At 31.0% G+C, this 13,356-nt stretch overlaps 1 protein-coding gene across 1 annotated transcript; it reads left to right on the forward strand.

Moving 5' to 3' along the window:
* The first annotated feature begins 1,335 nt into the window (after positions 1-1,335).
* Positions 1,336-4,424, forward strand: LOC145955552 (uncharacterized). Its single transcript, XM_083070435.1, has 4 exons — positions 1,336-1,888; positions 2,022-2,268; positions 3,176-3,394; positions 3,485-4,424. The coding sequence occupies exons 1-4, from the start codon at positions 1,721-1,723 to the stop codon at positions 4,132-4,134; spliced, it is 1,284 nt and encodes a 427-aa protein (XP_082926561.1). The 5' UTR covers positions 1,336-1,720; the 3' UTR covers positions 4,135-4,424.
* Positions 4,425-13,356: the final 8,932 nt, after the last annotated feature.

Below are 13,356 nucleotides of genomic sequence, written 5' to 3' on the forward strand. Positions count from 1 at the left end.
CTTATAGTTGAGAGTGCACGATTGAGCCGACATGTACTCCTAGACTACTCCAGGTATGTTGCTTTGGTAACATACCACGTGATATGTGATTATGAGACACGTGACTGTCGCTAGATGCATGCATTTATGAGTCGAGACCATGACATCATTGCATGATGAATGATCGTGCATGTGTTACCGTTGTATGTATAATTTGAATTTTGCACTTGATTAATGTGTAGCTATGGATGTGCTTGTTATGATTTGTGTGCGTGTTGCGTAACTGTTATTTGTACACCTGAAACCGAGTGAGATGTTTCTCAATCCCTTGTTCTTTGTATGTGTTTAAATTGTGTTGCAGGTGATCATCAGCGTGAGGATGTTGGTGATGAGACTTAGGCTTCAGTTGATGCTCTAATAGGATACGTGACATTGGGGCATAACTAAGCTTAGTTTAGGATTTCATAATTGTTATTTTGTTTTAGAAAAAAATGTTTCATTTTTCTATAAATTCCGCATTTGACCATGCTTTAAGTTTACGAATGTGAATTCTCTACTCTTATGTTAATGGAACCATTGTTTTAATTCTAAAGATTTTATTTAACCCAAGAATATATTTTTATAATTATTGTATATCTATGTTGGGATAGAAGGTGTCACACGATCCCAGAAGAGAATTAAAAAGAAGGTGTAGAAAAACGGATAATTACACGATACAAAGGAAGATCAATTAACTTACCATTAACTTACCATTGAAAAGTTTTCTTTGAAAAATAAAAAATAAAGTTAATAGAGTGATTTTTCAAGTCTTTGAACAACTAAAAAATCATTTGTTGGATCGAGCGCTTACCACTAGGCCAAAAGCTATAACTAATAGTCAGGGCGCAACTCTTTCTACTTAAAAACGTAGCAGCCCAAGCGCCATGATTCGACAGTAACTTGGCCTACCTAGCCTTCGCCAGGGACAATTGATGCAACCCGCAACATCATTCATCACAATTTTATAATTAAGTTAATTTAAAATTTTATTATTTTTCTGAATTCATTCATTATTTGAAAAATATTATTGACTATACTTATAATAATTGTGATTACTAAAATTAGTTTTTGAAAATAAAAATATTTAATTAAACACCTGTATTTTAAAGCATAAAAAATATATCTGGATAAAACTGTTTTGCTGAAACGAAGTTCAAATTTAAAAATTAAAAATTAAAAACAAAACCCTTTATTTTAAAAAAATTAATAAAACATTTGTTATTTCTTAAAAAAGATTATTTTTATGGATAAAAGAATAATCTATTCCGAAATAAATATACTATATTCATAGTGTGAATTAGCAGATTATATTTTGATTTTGATTTTAAAAAGTTTAATTAATACTTGTGGCGGTAACAATGAATTAATAGATTTTAGCTGAAACGAAATTCAAATTTAAAATTTTAAAATTAAAAACAAAACCCTTTATTTTAAAAAAGTTAATAAAACATTTATTATTTCTTAAAAAAATATTGTTTTTTTACAGATAAAAGAGTAATATATTCCCAAATAAATATACTGTGAATTAATAGATTTTATTTTGATTTTGATTTAAAAAAATTTCAATTAATATTTGTGGCGGTAATTACTAATTATTGATAGCTCGAAAAGAAATAAATTCCCGCCTTTGAATCCCTATAAACGTAAGAAGGTGAAGAAGGCAAAGTCATCACACTGTCTCTATTGTTTGCTATTGTACACGATGAAGACACTACTGAATGGCGGAAAGCAGCCCGAGTCATTGCAAAAGAGAAAGATGAGCCTCAATCTAGTCTCTATCATCGTTGATCGTTTTCTCCTCGATAACAACTTTTCCCTCACGCGTTCCACCTTTCTTAACGAGGCTTCCTCTCTTATTGCCAACCAAGAGGTATGCTACCTTCTTTTTCATTTTTTCTTATTAGAATTGCTTCAATGCTTTCCTCATTCTAATTCTTATCAATCAACAAAAAAGAGCTATCAGCAATATTCAAATTTTAATTTTAATTTTACTATTTTTTTAGGTGTCAAAGAGTTTGCTGAGTTTGGAAAATATGCTGGATGAGTATATATGCTTGAAGGGAGAGAAGGCGTCGCTGCATCAAGAAAGGGTTTCGCTGAATCAAGAGAAAATCAGGATTCAGATGCTGTTGCGAGACATGCAAAATGCTGTCAACACATTCAATACTTTTCGGAGGCCACCCCCACCAAATGTTGCAGACATGAATGCAAATCCTGCAATGCTTCCTCAATCCAGAGTTTCTCCTTCCGGTACATGTTTTTCCTCTTATGCTTGAAAAATCGGTCGTTGCTGCCTTTTCTCTTTTAATTTTTCGTTTCAATGCGGTAGGCAGTCTTATTTGCTGATTTTGATTATTAAAACTGCAATAGCTATTTAAAACTTTTCAAGTTGTGGTACGATTAATTCAAATTGAGTTGTGGTATTAGTTTGTCCATGCATTGTCATCATTTAAGTCGGTGATAATTGCATGAAAGGGTTCTTGCCATGTAGTTGTAGTTTCAAACCGGAATTTAAAGCATTTACAAGTTTGATGAAATAAATATTTTGCCTATTTTAAGAACAAAGATTAGGTACGATGTGGGGTTTTTGTTATGTGTTATTCGTAAATGATTAGTGGTGAGGTGAACAATCCTCACCTTATAAGTATTGCTAATTTAAAAAAGTGGAGAGCAATCTCCCCTTACAAGTTTTGTAAGGTAAGGCTTGTTCACCTTAAATTATTTTGATTAATTGATTTGGAATTTTCAATACTATGCGAAAAGAGTTGGATGCTTCATGTTTGAAATCTGTATAGTTAGATATAATCTATGTTTCTAGTGTTGATTTTTGGGTAGTTTCAATAAATCAGTCTTTGCCTAATATTCTGTTTTGCTAATAGAATTGAATGACTCACTTGAATGTTTGAATTTTCCCAAGAGAAGTCCTATATTTGGGAATTCTGATTGATGAAGTTAGGAGTGTAATCGTTAAATTGTGTTTCCTTAGTCACTGTTTACTGTTGTATTTTTGGATGTGTAAGCTAGGTTTATCAATTAATGGTTGAGTTAATCCTAATGTATTTAAGTCACAATTTGGAAATAAGTTTCAATTAAATTGAATGGTGTTCAACTTTTTAGGTTGTCTTAATGATGTGTTGACATTGCTTTGCTTTCTTAGGTGTTGCTCCTGTTATTACTACTCCTCTACCTCCGCAAAACATGTCTCATATACAGTCACTGTCTATGCGTATGAATACCAATGTGGAAGCAGGAAACTTCTCTGCACTCATGGTTAGTGCATCTGACAGAAAGAGTAGAGATAGTCAAGCAATGGATGTTCCTACAGTTTCAAAGAAGCGTCGTGGTAGACCACCTGGTAGAAAAAATAATGTTCAAGGTATTTTTGTCCCCTAGCTGATAAATCTATCAAGTATATGCTAAGCTTTCATAATGTCATTAATTACATTTTTACTCTATCTATTCTCAGGTCAAAACATACTGCCATCGTCAAATAATACAGTCAATGACCAAGTAATTTCTACACCTTGTTCTGCAACTCAATCATCCGCTTGGAATTGTGCACTTGGTGGATCACAGGCTCAAGGATCTAATGCAGTCAATAACCAAGTAGTTATTACGCCTTGTTCTGCAACTCAATCATCGGCTGAGAACTGTGCACTTGGTGGATCACAAGTTCAAAGATCTAGTGTTGTTAAAAGCTTATTCAATCCTCTTCCATTTCCTACTCCAACCAATTCTCCAGTTTTAAATACACCTTGCAAAACAAATCCCTCTGACAATGATACATGTGTATCCCCTCTCGAGATTTCTCCGATTACGACATGCAATGGGAAGACTGCAGAACAATTGACTTGTTTAGGGAGAAGTCAATGCATTTCTCCAATCAATGTTGATTTGGACCAGACAAGTGAGAAGGATCTCGTAAGTAGCAGGTTGGATACTTCTAATATGCATGAGAGCTTAGACAAATCATTGCCTGATGATGATGATGTTGCATACAACTTTGACGTGGGAGACATATCATCACAGAATTCTTGGGATTTTGATATGGACAAGTTTGACAAGGAAGACTTATCTGAATGCTGCGAATTCGAATGTGGAGCCTTCATTTCATGATGACACTGTCTGAACTCTGAAATGGAAACATGGATTCTTTTTTTTTTTATAATATTTTTTTAGCTTTGTATTCATTAGAAAATGATTGATATTTTAGTTTTTCAAAATATTTATTACTTACTTTTCTATTCTACCCTCTATTTTTTTATAGTATATTTCATTGGAAACATATTGCTCTTTTAAATGTAACATTAACTTTTCATAAGTAGTTAGAGAAAAAATAGGTGGACATTAGAAATAAATAGACACATTGTTCAGTAAACATACATTAATTATCAAGGGTAAAAATGAGAAAAAAAAATTAATAAGTGATTGATTTTAGTAAAATGACAATGAAAAAAAATGACAAATTCTGACAAAATGTCCATGAAAAAAAAAACGAATTTGGATTCTCTCTTGCAATTTTCTCTCTCCAACCTCTCTCCTGCAACATTAATAGCCATTAGATATATCTGATGACTCAAATTTAATCATTTAAGATATTACATTAATTATAAGATAATATTTGAGCCATTAGATATATCTCATGGCTATTAATGTTGCAGGAGAGAGAGGTTGGAGAGAGAAAATTATAGGAAAAGATCCAAACTCATAAAAAACGGAGTGAGTATCTTTTTATTTTTCTATTATTATTATTTTCTTCGTTCATTGTATTAGCGTATAAAAAGTACTATATGTCTCTGTAAAACTTTTTAAAATAACAAATAATAAAAATTATTTAATATTAAATGGTTAACGAAAAACATGAATTATTATGAATTGATATTTATAAAAATAAAAAAAATGCGAGTTATAAAAGAGTAATTAAAAAGAAAGAATTAGACTAAAATTGTGTACACGAAAAATCTCAATCTGGTTTATTATAGTAATATATATCATAAGCTTTGAGAAGAATTTTTTATTTATTATTTTGATGAATTCTTTTCTTCTTAGTTAGCTTATAGTGAAGTAACTTTAGTTAATAACTTATTCAAGGTTTTATCTATGTATTGCTAATATTTTTATTGGTATATCTTACATAAACTTCAACAATCAAACTAATTATGAATCATAATTTATATGACTTTTAAAATATTTATTGTAAAAGTCAACAAGTTTATTATTTAGTATCACATTTTCAACATCTACATCAATAATTAATTAATGCATTACCAGACATATTAATTAAGGAGGTCTCCTACAACAAAGGTTAGTAGTTCAAGTAGTTAGATCCTATCAAACCACAAGATTAGACCAATCGTAGTCAAGTCAGGTATAAATAACTTCAGGCCTATAAGAGAAATTATTTAACAACTTAATTTGATTTCTCAGGTTTTGCCACTTAAAATAGAAAGTCTAGTACTACTTGGTGTTGAGCCTGGAGAGACTTGTAGAAAGAATACTTGGATAATTACTTAAAGAGGTAAGTCAAATATTACTTAGGTTTGAGTTAGAAGAAGCTTGGTAAAAGAATACTTATAACTTTGTAAAAGTTACTAGAACTTAATCTATTTTGATTGAGAACTAGATGTAGTCTCAGTGGTTGAGACGAACCGGTATAAAAATATTTGGTGCTCCATTTGACTTTTCTTCAGTGCTTCTTTTGTAAAATTTCCTCTTCATTGCACAAAAGTACGAGTTTTTTATACACACAATTCAACCTCTCCTTCTAGTGTATGTCTTTTCTCCATATAGGTCATAAAATCTTTTGTCTCATCTCAATAATGACATGTCAGCACTTCCAACACTAAGCGTGAGTTTTCACGCTTATCGTGAGATAAGGATCAACCAACACAAAGTCCCTAGGATTGTGGCGCTAAGTGAGGAACTCAAATTCTCCTCTAGAACGCTAACGTTGAGTGAGTACCTAGGCTCAGCATGGAACTTGAAATTTCTCAAATGATTCTCTGTCAAGCTGAGGCTAAGCACGAGACTGAGATTGAGTGTTGAGACTTAGCCAAAAGTTTCTTCTCTCTTGAATCTTCACCAATTATCACTTGTTTTTCTCAATGTTTTCCAACCTTTTTCTCAACTACAAAATAACAACAAAAAGTTTGTAAGTTACCTAGTAATGTGAGTTAAAGACTAAAGTTAACTTTCTCTAAATTTAAGTTAAATCTTAGACAAATCAAGGTCTCAAGTCAAGAAAAATTAGATAAGTGCTTTAAAATGTACCGCAAAATAAAAGAAATTATAGCACTTATCAGTTAGCCATCATTATTAGGATGAGATCTTGTTTTGTGAGAAGAGAAAGAGAAAAACCTTATATTTTGTATAAGATTTGAAACTAATTAAGAGCTATACTCAACTTTATAGCTTGTTTCCATGAACAAGGTCATGGTAAAATTGAAGAGAATGATAAAGATAGCTTTTATAACTTATTCCACTCTAATAAATGGTAAGGGTAGTGAAAATTTTTTGGTACTTTACCCCTAACTAAGTAAAATATGAAAAATTCATTTCTTCTTTGATTTTTTTGAATGTAGAACATTAAAATAGAAGTGTATGACTAAGCTAAAATATAACAAGTTGAAATGAAAAATCTGCAACTTCACATATACACAAAGGAGAAAAACTAATATGATATATTTGATTTATGAACTTAATTTTGTGCACGTTAAAAGTGTTACAATAAGTGTTTAAATACTAAAACTAATTAACTCCTAATTGAGTAAAATAAATAACAAATTATGACTAAGCTAATAAGTAAAGATTTTTTACCTACAACTACATTTTACTTTTTTGACATAAACAATCTTTAATCAAACTTATAAGTAAAACAAATAACTGTAAAAACTCAAAAATATTTAATTATGATAGTGGAAAAATCTTAACTATCAATAGTTTTGACATTCCCGATGAATACTTCAAACCTCCTTGTCTCTTGTCTAGATCCAAACTGACTTGCCAAAATGAAGCCTGAAATGTAAAGGTAATCAAGTTCCTCTTGTGAAAGTTTGGATTTTGTTTCTACTGATGAAATCATTCCCTCCACTTTGATCTTAAAAGAATAAAAAGCTTTGTGAATTGATGATTCCCTTTCTTCCAATTCATTTTTGTTTTGAGCATTGATATCAAGATGAGAGAAAAGAGTGTACTGTAATTGAATTCACTGCCTATACAGTATACACACTACAGTCTCCCAAGCCAGAGACCATTAAGTTTTTTGTTTCCTGCAACAAATATTCAAGAAAACGATAAATCTTTTAATGTGTAGTAATAAATTATTTATAACAAGTAATAATTAAAGGCAAGAAATCGTTTTTCAATTGTGTCAGCATACCTAGGTGACATGCCCAATAAGAGCTATAAACAGAAGTAGGATGGTTATTCGGGATATAACCAAATTTATATTGCAGCCAATGATGTATCGTAAACGGCTTTTTGATGTCCATGTGCGTTAGGCGTCTATGAATGGGTGATGATGCCATTTGGATTAAAGAACATAGGTGCCACTTATCAAAGGGCAATGAATTTAATATTCCATGATTTAATTGGTAAGTTTGTACAAGTTTATATTGACGACATAATTGTTGGGTCGAAACAAAAAGAGGATCACTTATACCATTTAAAATTATCTTTCGAGAGAATGAGAAAACATGGTTTAAAAATGAATCCACTAAAATGTGCTTTTGGTGTTACAGCAAGAGAGTTCCTGGGATTTGTCATACACCAGAAAGGGATCGAAGTGGATAGGAACAAGACTAAAGCTATCATGGAGACTAAACCTCCATCGAACAAAAAAGAACTTCAATCTCTCTTAGGTAAAGTAAATTTTCTGAGAAGATTTATATCAAATTTATCTGGTAAAACTAAAGTGTTTTCTCCTCTTTTACGTATGAAAAATGAACAAGAATTTCAATGGAATGAAGAACACCAGAAGGCGTTCGAGGAAATCAAAAAGTATTTGGCTCATCCTCCAGTGCTTGCACCACTCTCTAAAGGGAAGCAACTGAAGTTGTACATTTCAGCTAGCGATTCTACTATTGCGGGCATGCTGGCGCAAGATGATGATAATGGCATCAAGAGAGTCATTTATTATTTAAGTCGAATGTTAGTAGGAGCAGAAACTAGATATACTCCTTTAGAGAAATTATGTTTAAGTCTTTATGTTGCTTGTACAAAGTTGAAATATTATATTAGGCCTTGTGATGTTGTAATATTTTGTCGAAGTAATGTGATTAAGTATATGTTGTGTAAACCTGTTTTACATTCTCGAGTTGGCAAATGGGCACTTGCGTTAACTGAATATTCATTAACTTTCGAACCATTAAAAGCAACTAAAGGACAAGTAATTGCAGATTTCCTTGCGGACCACTCGAAAGGAACTAAAGAAGTTACTTACTTAACCACTAAGACTTGGGAATTATTTTTCGATGGTTCGAAACATGAATTGGGTACTGGGATAGGGTTATTGATTATCTCGCCTGAAGGGATTCCTACTAAATTATCATTCCAAACAAATAGAGGATTCTCGAATAAAGAAACTGAATATCAAGCACTCATTACAGGACTCGAAATCCTTAAAGAGTTAGGCGCTAAGAATGTGGTAATTCGAGGAGATTCACAACTCGTTATTAAACAACTAACTCAGGAATATAAGTGTTTGAATGAAAAATTAGTCGAATTCAAATCTCGAGCTGTACAGTTGTTAAACGCATTCAATGAGGTTGAATTACAACATGTTTCTCGACATGCGAATACCATCACAAATGAATTGGCCTAGATGGCATCAGGGTATAAAGTGAGCAAGGAATGTCTTAAGTCTTTGATTCATATAGAAAATGAAGTGATAGGCTATCTAGAGACTCTAAGTGTTAGTTCCTCGAGTCAACAAGATTGGAGAAGCAAATTGGTCGAATACTTACAAAATCCCAATTTGAAAGTCGAAAGAAAAATTAAACTCCAAGCCCTCAATTATGTCTTGCTAAATAATGAATTATACAAAAGAGGTTTCGATGGAGTTTTGTTCAAATGTCTTGGGAGTCACGAAAGTTATATAGCTATGGCAGAAATACATGAAGGCATCTGTGGAGCACATCAAGCAGGTGAAAAGATGAAATGGGTTTTGTCGAGAAAAGGTTTTTATTGGCCAACTATGATTAAGGATTGTATCGAATTCTCAAAGAGTTGTGAGGAATGTCAAAAACATGGACCAATACAAAAGGTACCTGTAAGTGAATTACATTCGATTATTAAGCCTTGGCCATTTCGAGGTTGGGCCATTGACATTATAGGGCAAATACATCCACCCTCCTCAAAAAATCATAAATATATATTGGTTGCTCACTACAACAAAAATGTAAATTTTTGACGGAAAATTTCTGACGGATATGGATCCGTCAGAAATTTTCGACGGAAATATAAATCCGTCAGAAATTTCTGACGGAAACTTTTTGACGGAAAATTCTGTCAGAAATTTTTGACGGAAAAATAAATCTGTCAGAAATTTCTGACAGAATATTTTCGACGGAGTATTCCGTCGAAAATTTTCGAAAGATTTGTATTTCCGTCAGAAATTTCTTATTTTTATTATTTTTAATTCTTATTTTTAATTTCTTATTTTAATTTCTTATTTTTAATTTATTATTTTTAATTTCTTATATATATTTGTAGTTTAAAAATTTTATATATAACTTTTAAAGGTATAAATATATATTATAATTATTTATTACAAGTTTTTTATATCTACAATTAGTATTAAAGATGAAAATAAATTAGCTCACACTATATTTTATTATAATTTAGTTGGTTTGAACCTAACTTTCTTTAAGAATATATATCTTAAGTATGTCTTATTTATCTATCATAGACATTTTTAAATGTTTGGGTAGAACTACAATCATAAAGACTTATTTTATAATAATTTAACACTATTAAATAAAAATAAATATGTTAAATTTTATAAAAATAAATTTTAATTTATTTATGATATAAATATGTTTTTAATATCTAATATATATTTTTAGATGATAATTTATTTTAAAATATATCTTATAATAACAATTCTAAATGGAACATAAATCTTCTGATTTTTCTTATTTTGATTTTTTTAATCAATGTATACAATTTTACTATTTTGATTTTTTCATTCAACGTATACAATAAATAAAAAACACAAAAGATAAACATGCATGCTATAAATTTTATTTTATAAAAAAATTATTTATTTTAATATATTACGTTATATATGTAAATTTTAAGATACACACACATATATATATATACATATATATATATATATATTATAATTAAACTTTTTAAAAAAATTAATTCATTATTAAGAAATTTTTGTTATCACATGAGAATTTATTTCTTTCAAAAATTTGACAGATATCAAATAAATAAATATTTTTTTATATCTATATATTTATTTCATTAGAATATAATTATTATTTTTAAAATATATTATTTTTTTAGATAAAAAATTATGTATATGTCAAATATTAGTGGGGGCAAGTGCCCCACTATTCCAAACGTGCATCTGTCCCTATATATATATATGTATATATATATATATATATATATATATATATATATAATATGGGGTTATAATTATATCGGTGTAACTTTTACTAAGTATTATGTTGCTCAATAACTTTATATTAAATGTGAATTTTGTAAATCCAACCGTTAAACTGAAAGTTCATATCACTTTATACGTGTATATCAAATTTTGTTAAAATTGAACAACAACTGGAAGGTAATCAAAGTGTTCATATTTTAGTGTATTTTGAAATGAATATATTACATCAATTTTGTTTTATAAAAAATGAAGTATCAAATCATCTTGGATCAATATAAAGTTTTGTATATAAGAGATATGAACTTTCAATCTAACAGTTGGATTTACCAAATTCACATTTAATATAAAGTTATTGAGCAGTGTAATACTTAGTAAAAGTCACATTTAATATATATATATATATATATATATATATATATATATTTGACGATGTTGTCTTCAAAATCTAAATCTAATTCAGAAGGATTCCTTTTTGTATACTTTAAAAAAAAAGTTTTATAAAACCAGATTCATTGGACAGAAATTAATTTAATATTAATTTATAGTATCTTATGGAACCAAATGAGGGTAATGATACTGGATAATTATACAACATGAGTAATTTCCTTCGCTCCCTTTCTAGGCGTCTCACTGTCAAAGCCTCTTCTTCCTCTTCTTCGTCTTCCAAAAATCTGCTCACTGAGCAAAACCAATCCATGGAGGAAATTCCTCCTAAAAACAACATCTTCGAAGAAGTCTGCTTTGAAGATATCAACCAAGCCATTGACAATTGGGAAATTCCCAAAATACCCCAGGATGAGTTATATATTCCTGATGAAAAACATGTTCGTAGTTCTGATTACATTATCAAGACTGCTGAAAACAATATACCATTGGACCCCCAAGCTGGTGAAGAGTTTCATCTCCTTACTAAACAATCTGTAGCAGAACATTCTAGGAAGTACAAGTACCTTCATATAGGATGTGTCCAGGTTGCTGTTAAGCCCTTAATCAGGGAAGGTCTTAATGCATCAATCCTTATGTGTCTTAGAGACATTATACACAATGACTTCCATGATTCCCTTATAGGAACAGTCGAAACAAGTTTAGGACATGGTCCTGTTTATTTCAATTGTTTTCCAAATAAAACTGTGAGTCTTTTAGACAGAAATGTTTTAGATTCATTGTTTTTAAATATCAGACTGCATGGGTTAAACATGAAAGAAGGTTCTATCCCTACAGCCCTCCTATATAGGATCCAATACAAGGTCACGCACACTTGTAACTCAAGGGTTCTACTTAAAACAAATGATAGGGAAACCACCTTATTTGTCACAGACATGACAAAAGCCAATGTTGCTGTTCCCAAACTCATAAAGTGGGATGAAGTAGAACTTCCTACAGCTTGGCAATTAGAAAGAGCAACACCTACCCTGCCCAGACAAGCCCCTGAATTCCAAGAAATTAGGCAGTCTGAAGCTGGTAAGGTAGAAATTATTTTTGATAGGAGAAATTCTTTCTCCTCAAGAACAGAAGCTACTAGATTTGAATACACTTCTGCCAGAAGATCCTTCTTGGTGGCATCACAATCTAGTACAACCAATATTCCTAGGATAATTATTCCTAAAAAAAATCTTCAAGGAATAGAAACCAATTCAACCATTCCAAGAGCCGTTTACCAAACAAATGATGAGGATGACCAAAAGTCCATCCAATCCCCAACCTATTCTTCCCTTAACGATCATTATGATACAATCTGAATTCCAAATTGATAAGGAGACCCTCCGAAAAGACTTTGCCTCGGAGGAAAATCAACCTCAAAGATCTTGGTTTTTGAGAAATTACCAAGGTCGAAAAAGATTAGAAATTCAGGAGATTTATTATAATTTCTTGAATCATGTTAAATTCAATATCCCTTTTCTTGATTGGTTTCATGCTTATACCATCAAGAAAAATATAGATTATCCTTTTAAAGATGACCTTATAGGAAACAATTCCACAAATTTTATTTGGCATCTCAAGGATGGAGAGAAGGTCCAATCTGAACTTCCTCCTAAAACTCAATACCAACTTCCCCAAATTAGGGATGACAAGAACAACCCTGTGCTTGCTGCACCCTTCAAAACCAAGGATGTGGATGAAAATTTGACTTCTAAAGACATTAAAAGTCTTATGGAACAAGTTAATTACACAAACAAGTATCTCCAGGTTTTAGGTGACAAATTAGCTACCCCTAAATCTGAATCAAGCCAATCATTAGCTAACCAAGCCTCAAGTTCCAAGCACTTAGAAAACCCCCTATTTCAACCATTCAAGCTTAGCCAAAGAGCTAAACAAAATTTGCACAAAGCTAAGGCAAAAACCAATATGGATTCTGATGCTAGTGAATTATTAAGTAAAATTAATAATTTACTTAAAGCAACTACTATCCCTGAATCCCCCCAAGGTACTGAAGAAGCCTCTTCTAGACCTAAAATAAGGATGCCAGCAAGAACTATAGGTGTTTTAAACCAAGGATCAGATCACGATTCTGATTCCAGTAATCCTCAATCCATTCAGATTAATCCTATTATGACCACCTCCAGGAACCAATGGAAAGGTCTAACCAAACCCTATCCCTCTACAGCCTTAGATTTGGCCATAGAAGATAAGGACCTCAATAATAGTAGTTTTAATGCCAAAAATGTTTATGAATGGAATATTGATGGTAAATCTGAGTACAACATCATGCATATGTT

This window comes from Cajanus cajan, chromosome 3, assembly GCF_000230855.2.
Source record: "Cajanus cajan strain Asha chromosome 3, NIPB_CcT2T_4, whole genome shotgun sequence".
Classification (NCBI taxonomy): Eukaryota; Viridiplantae; Streptophyta; class Magnoliopsida; order Fabales; family Fabaceae; genus Cajanus; species Cajanus cajan.

Coding starts and splice junctions, on each gene's coding strand:
- LOC145955552 (XM_083070435.1), top strand. CDS start 1,721: ATGAAGACACTACTGAATGGCGGAAAGCAGCCCGAGTCATTGCAAAAG. Junction 1,889..2,021: donor CTCTTATTGCCAACCAAGAG/GTATGCTACCTT, acceptor CTATTTTTTTAG/GTGTCAAAGAGTTTGCTGAG. Junction 2,269..3,175: donor ATCCAGAGTTTCTCCTTCCG/GTACATGTTTTT, acceptor TTGCTTTCTTAG/GTGTTGCTCCTGTTATTACT.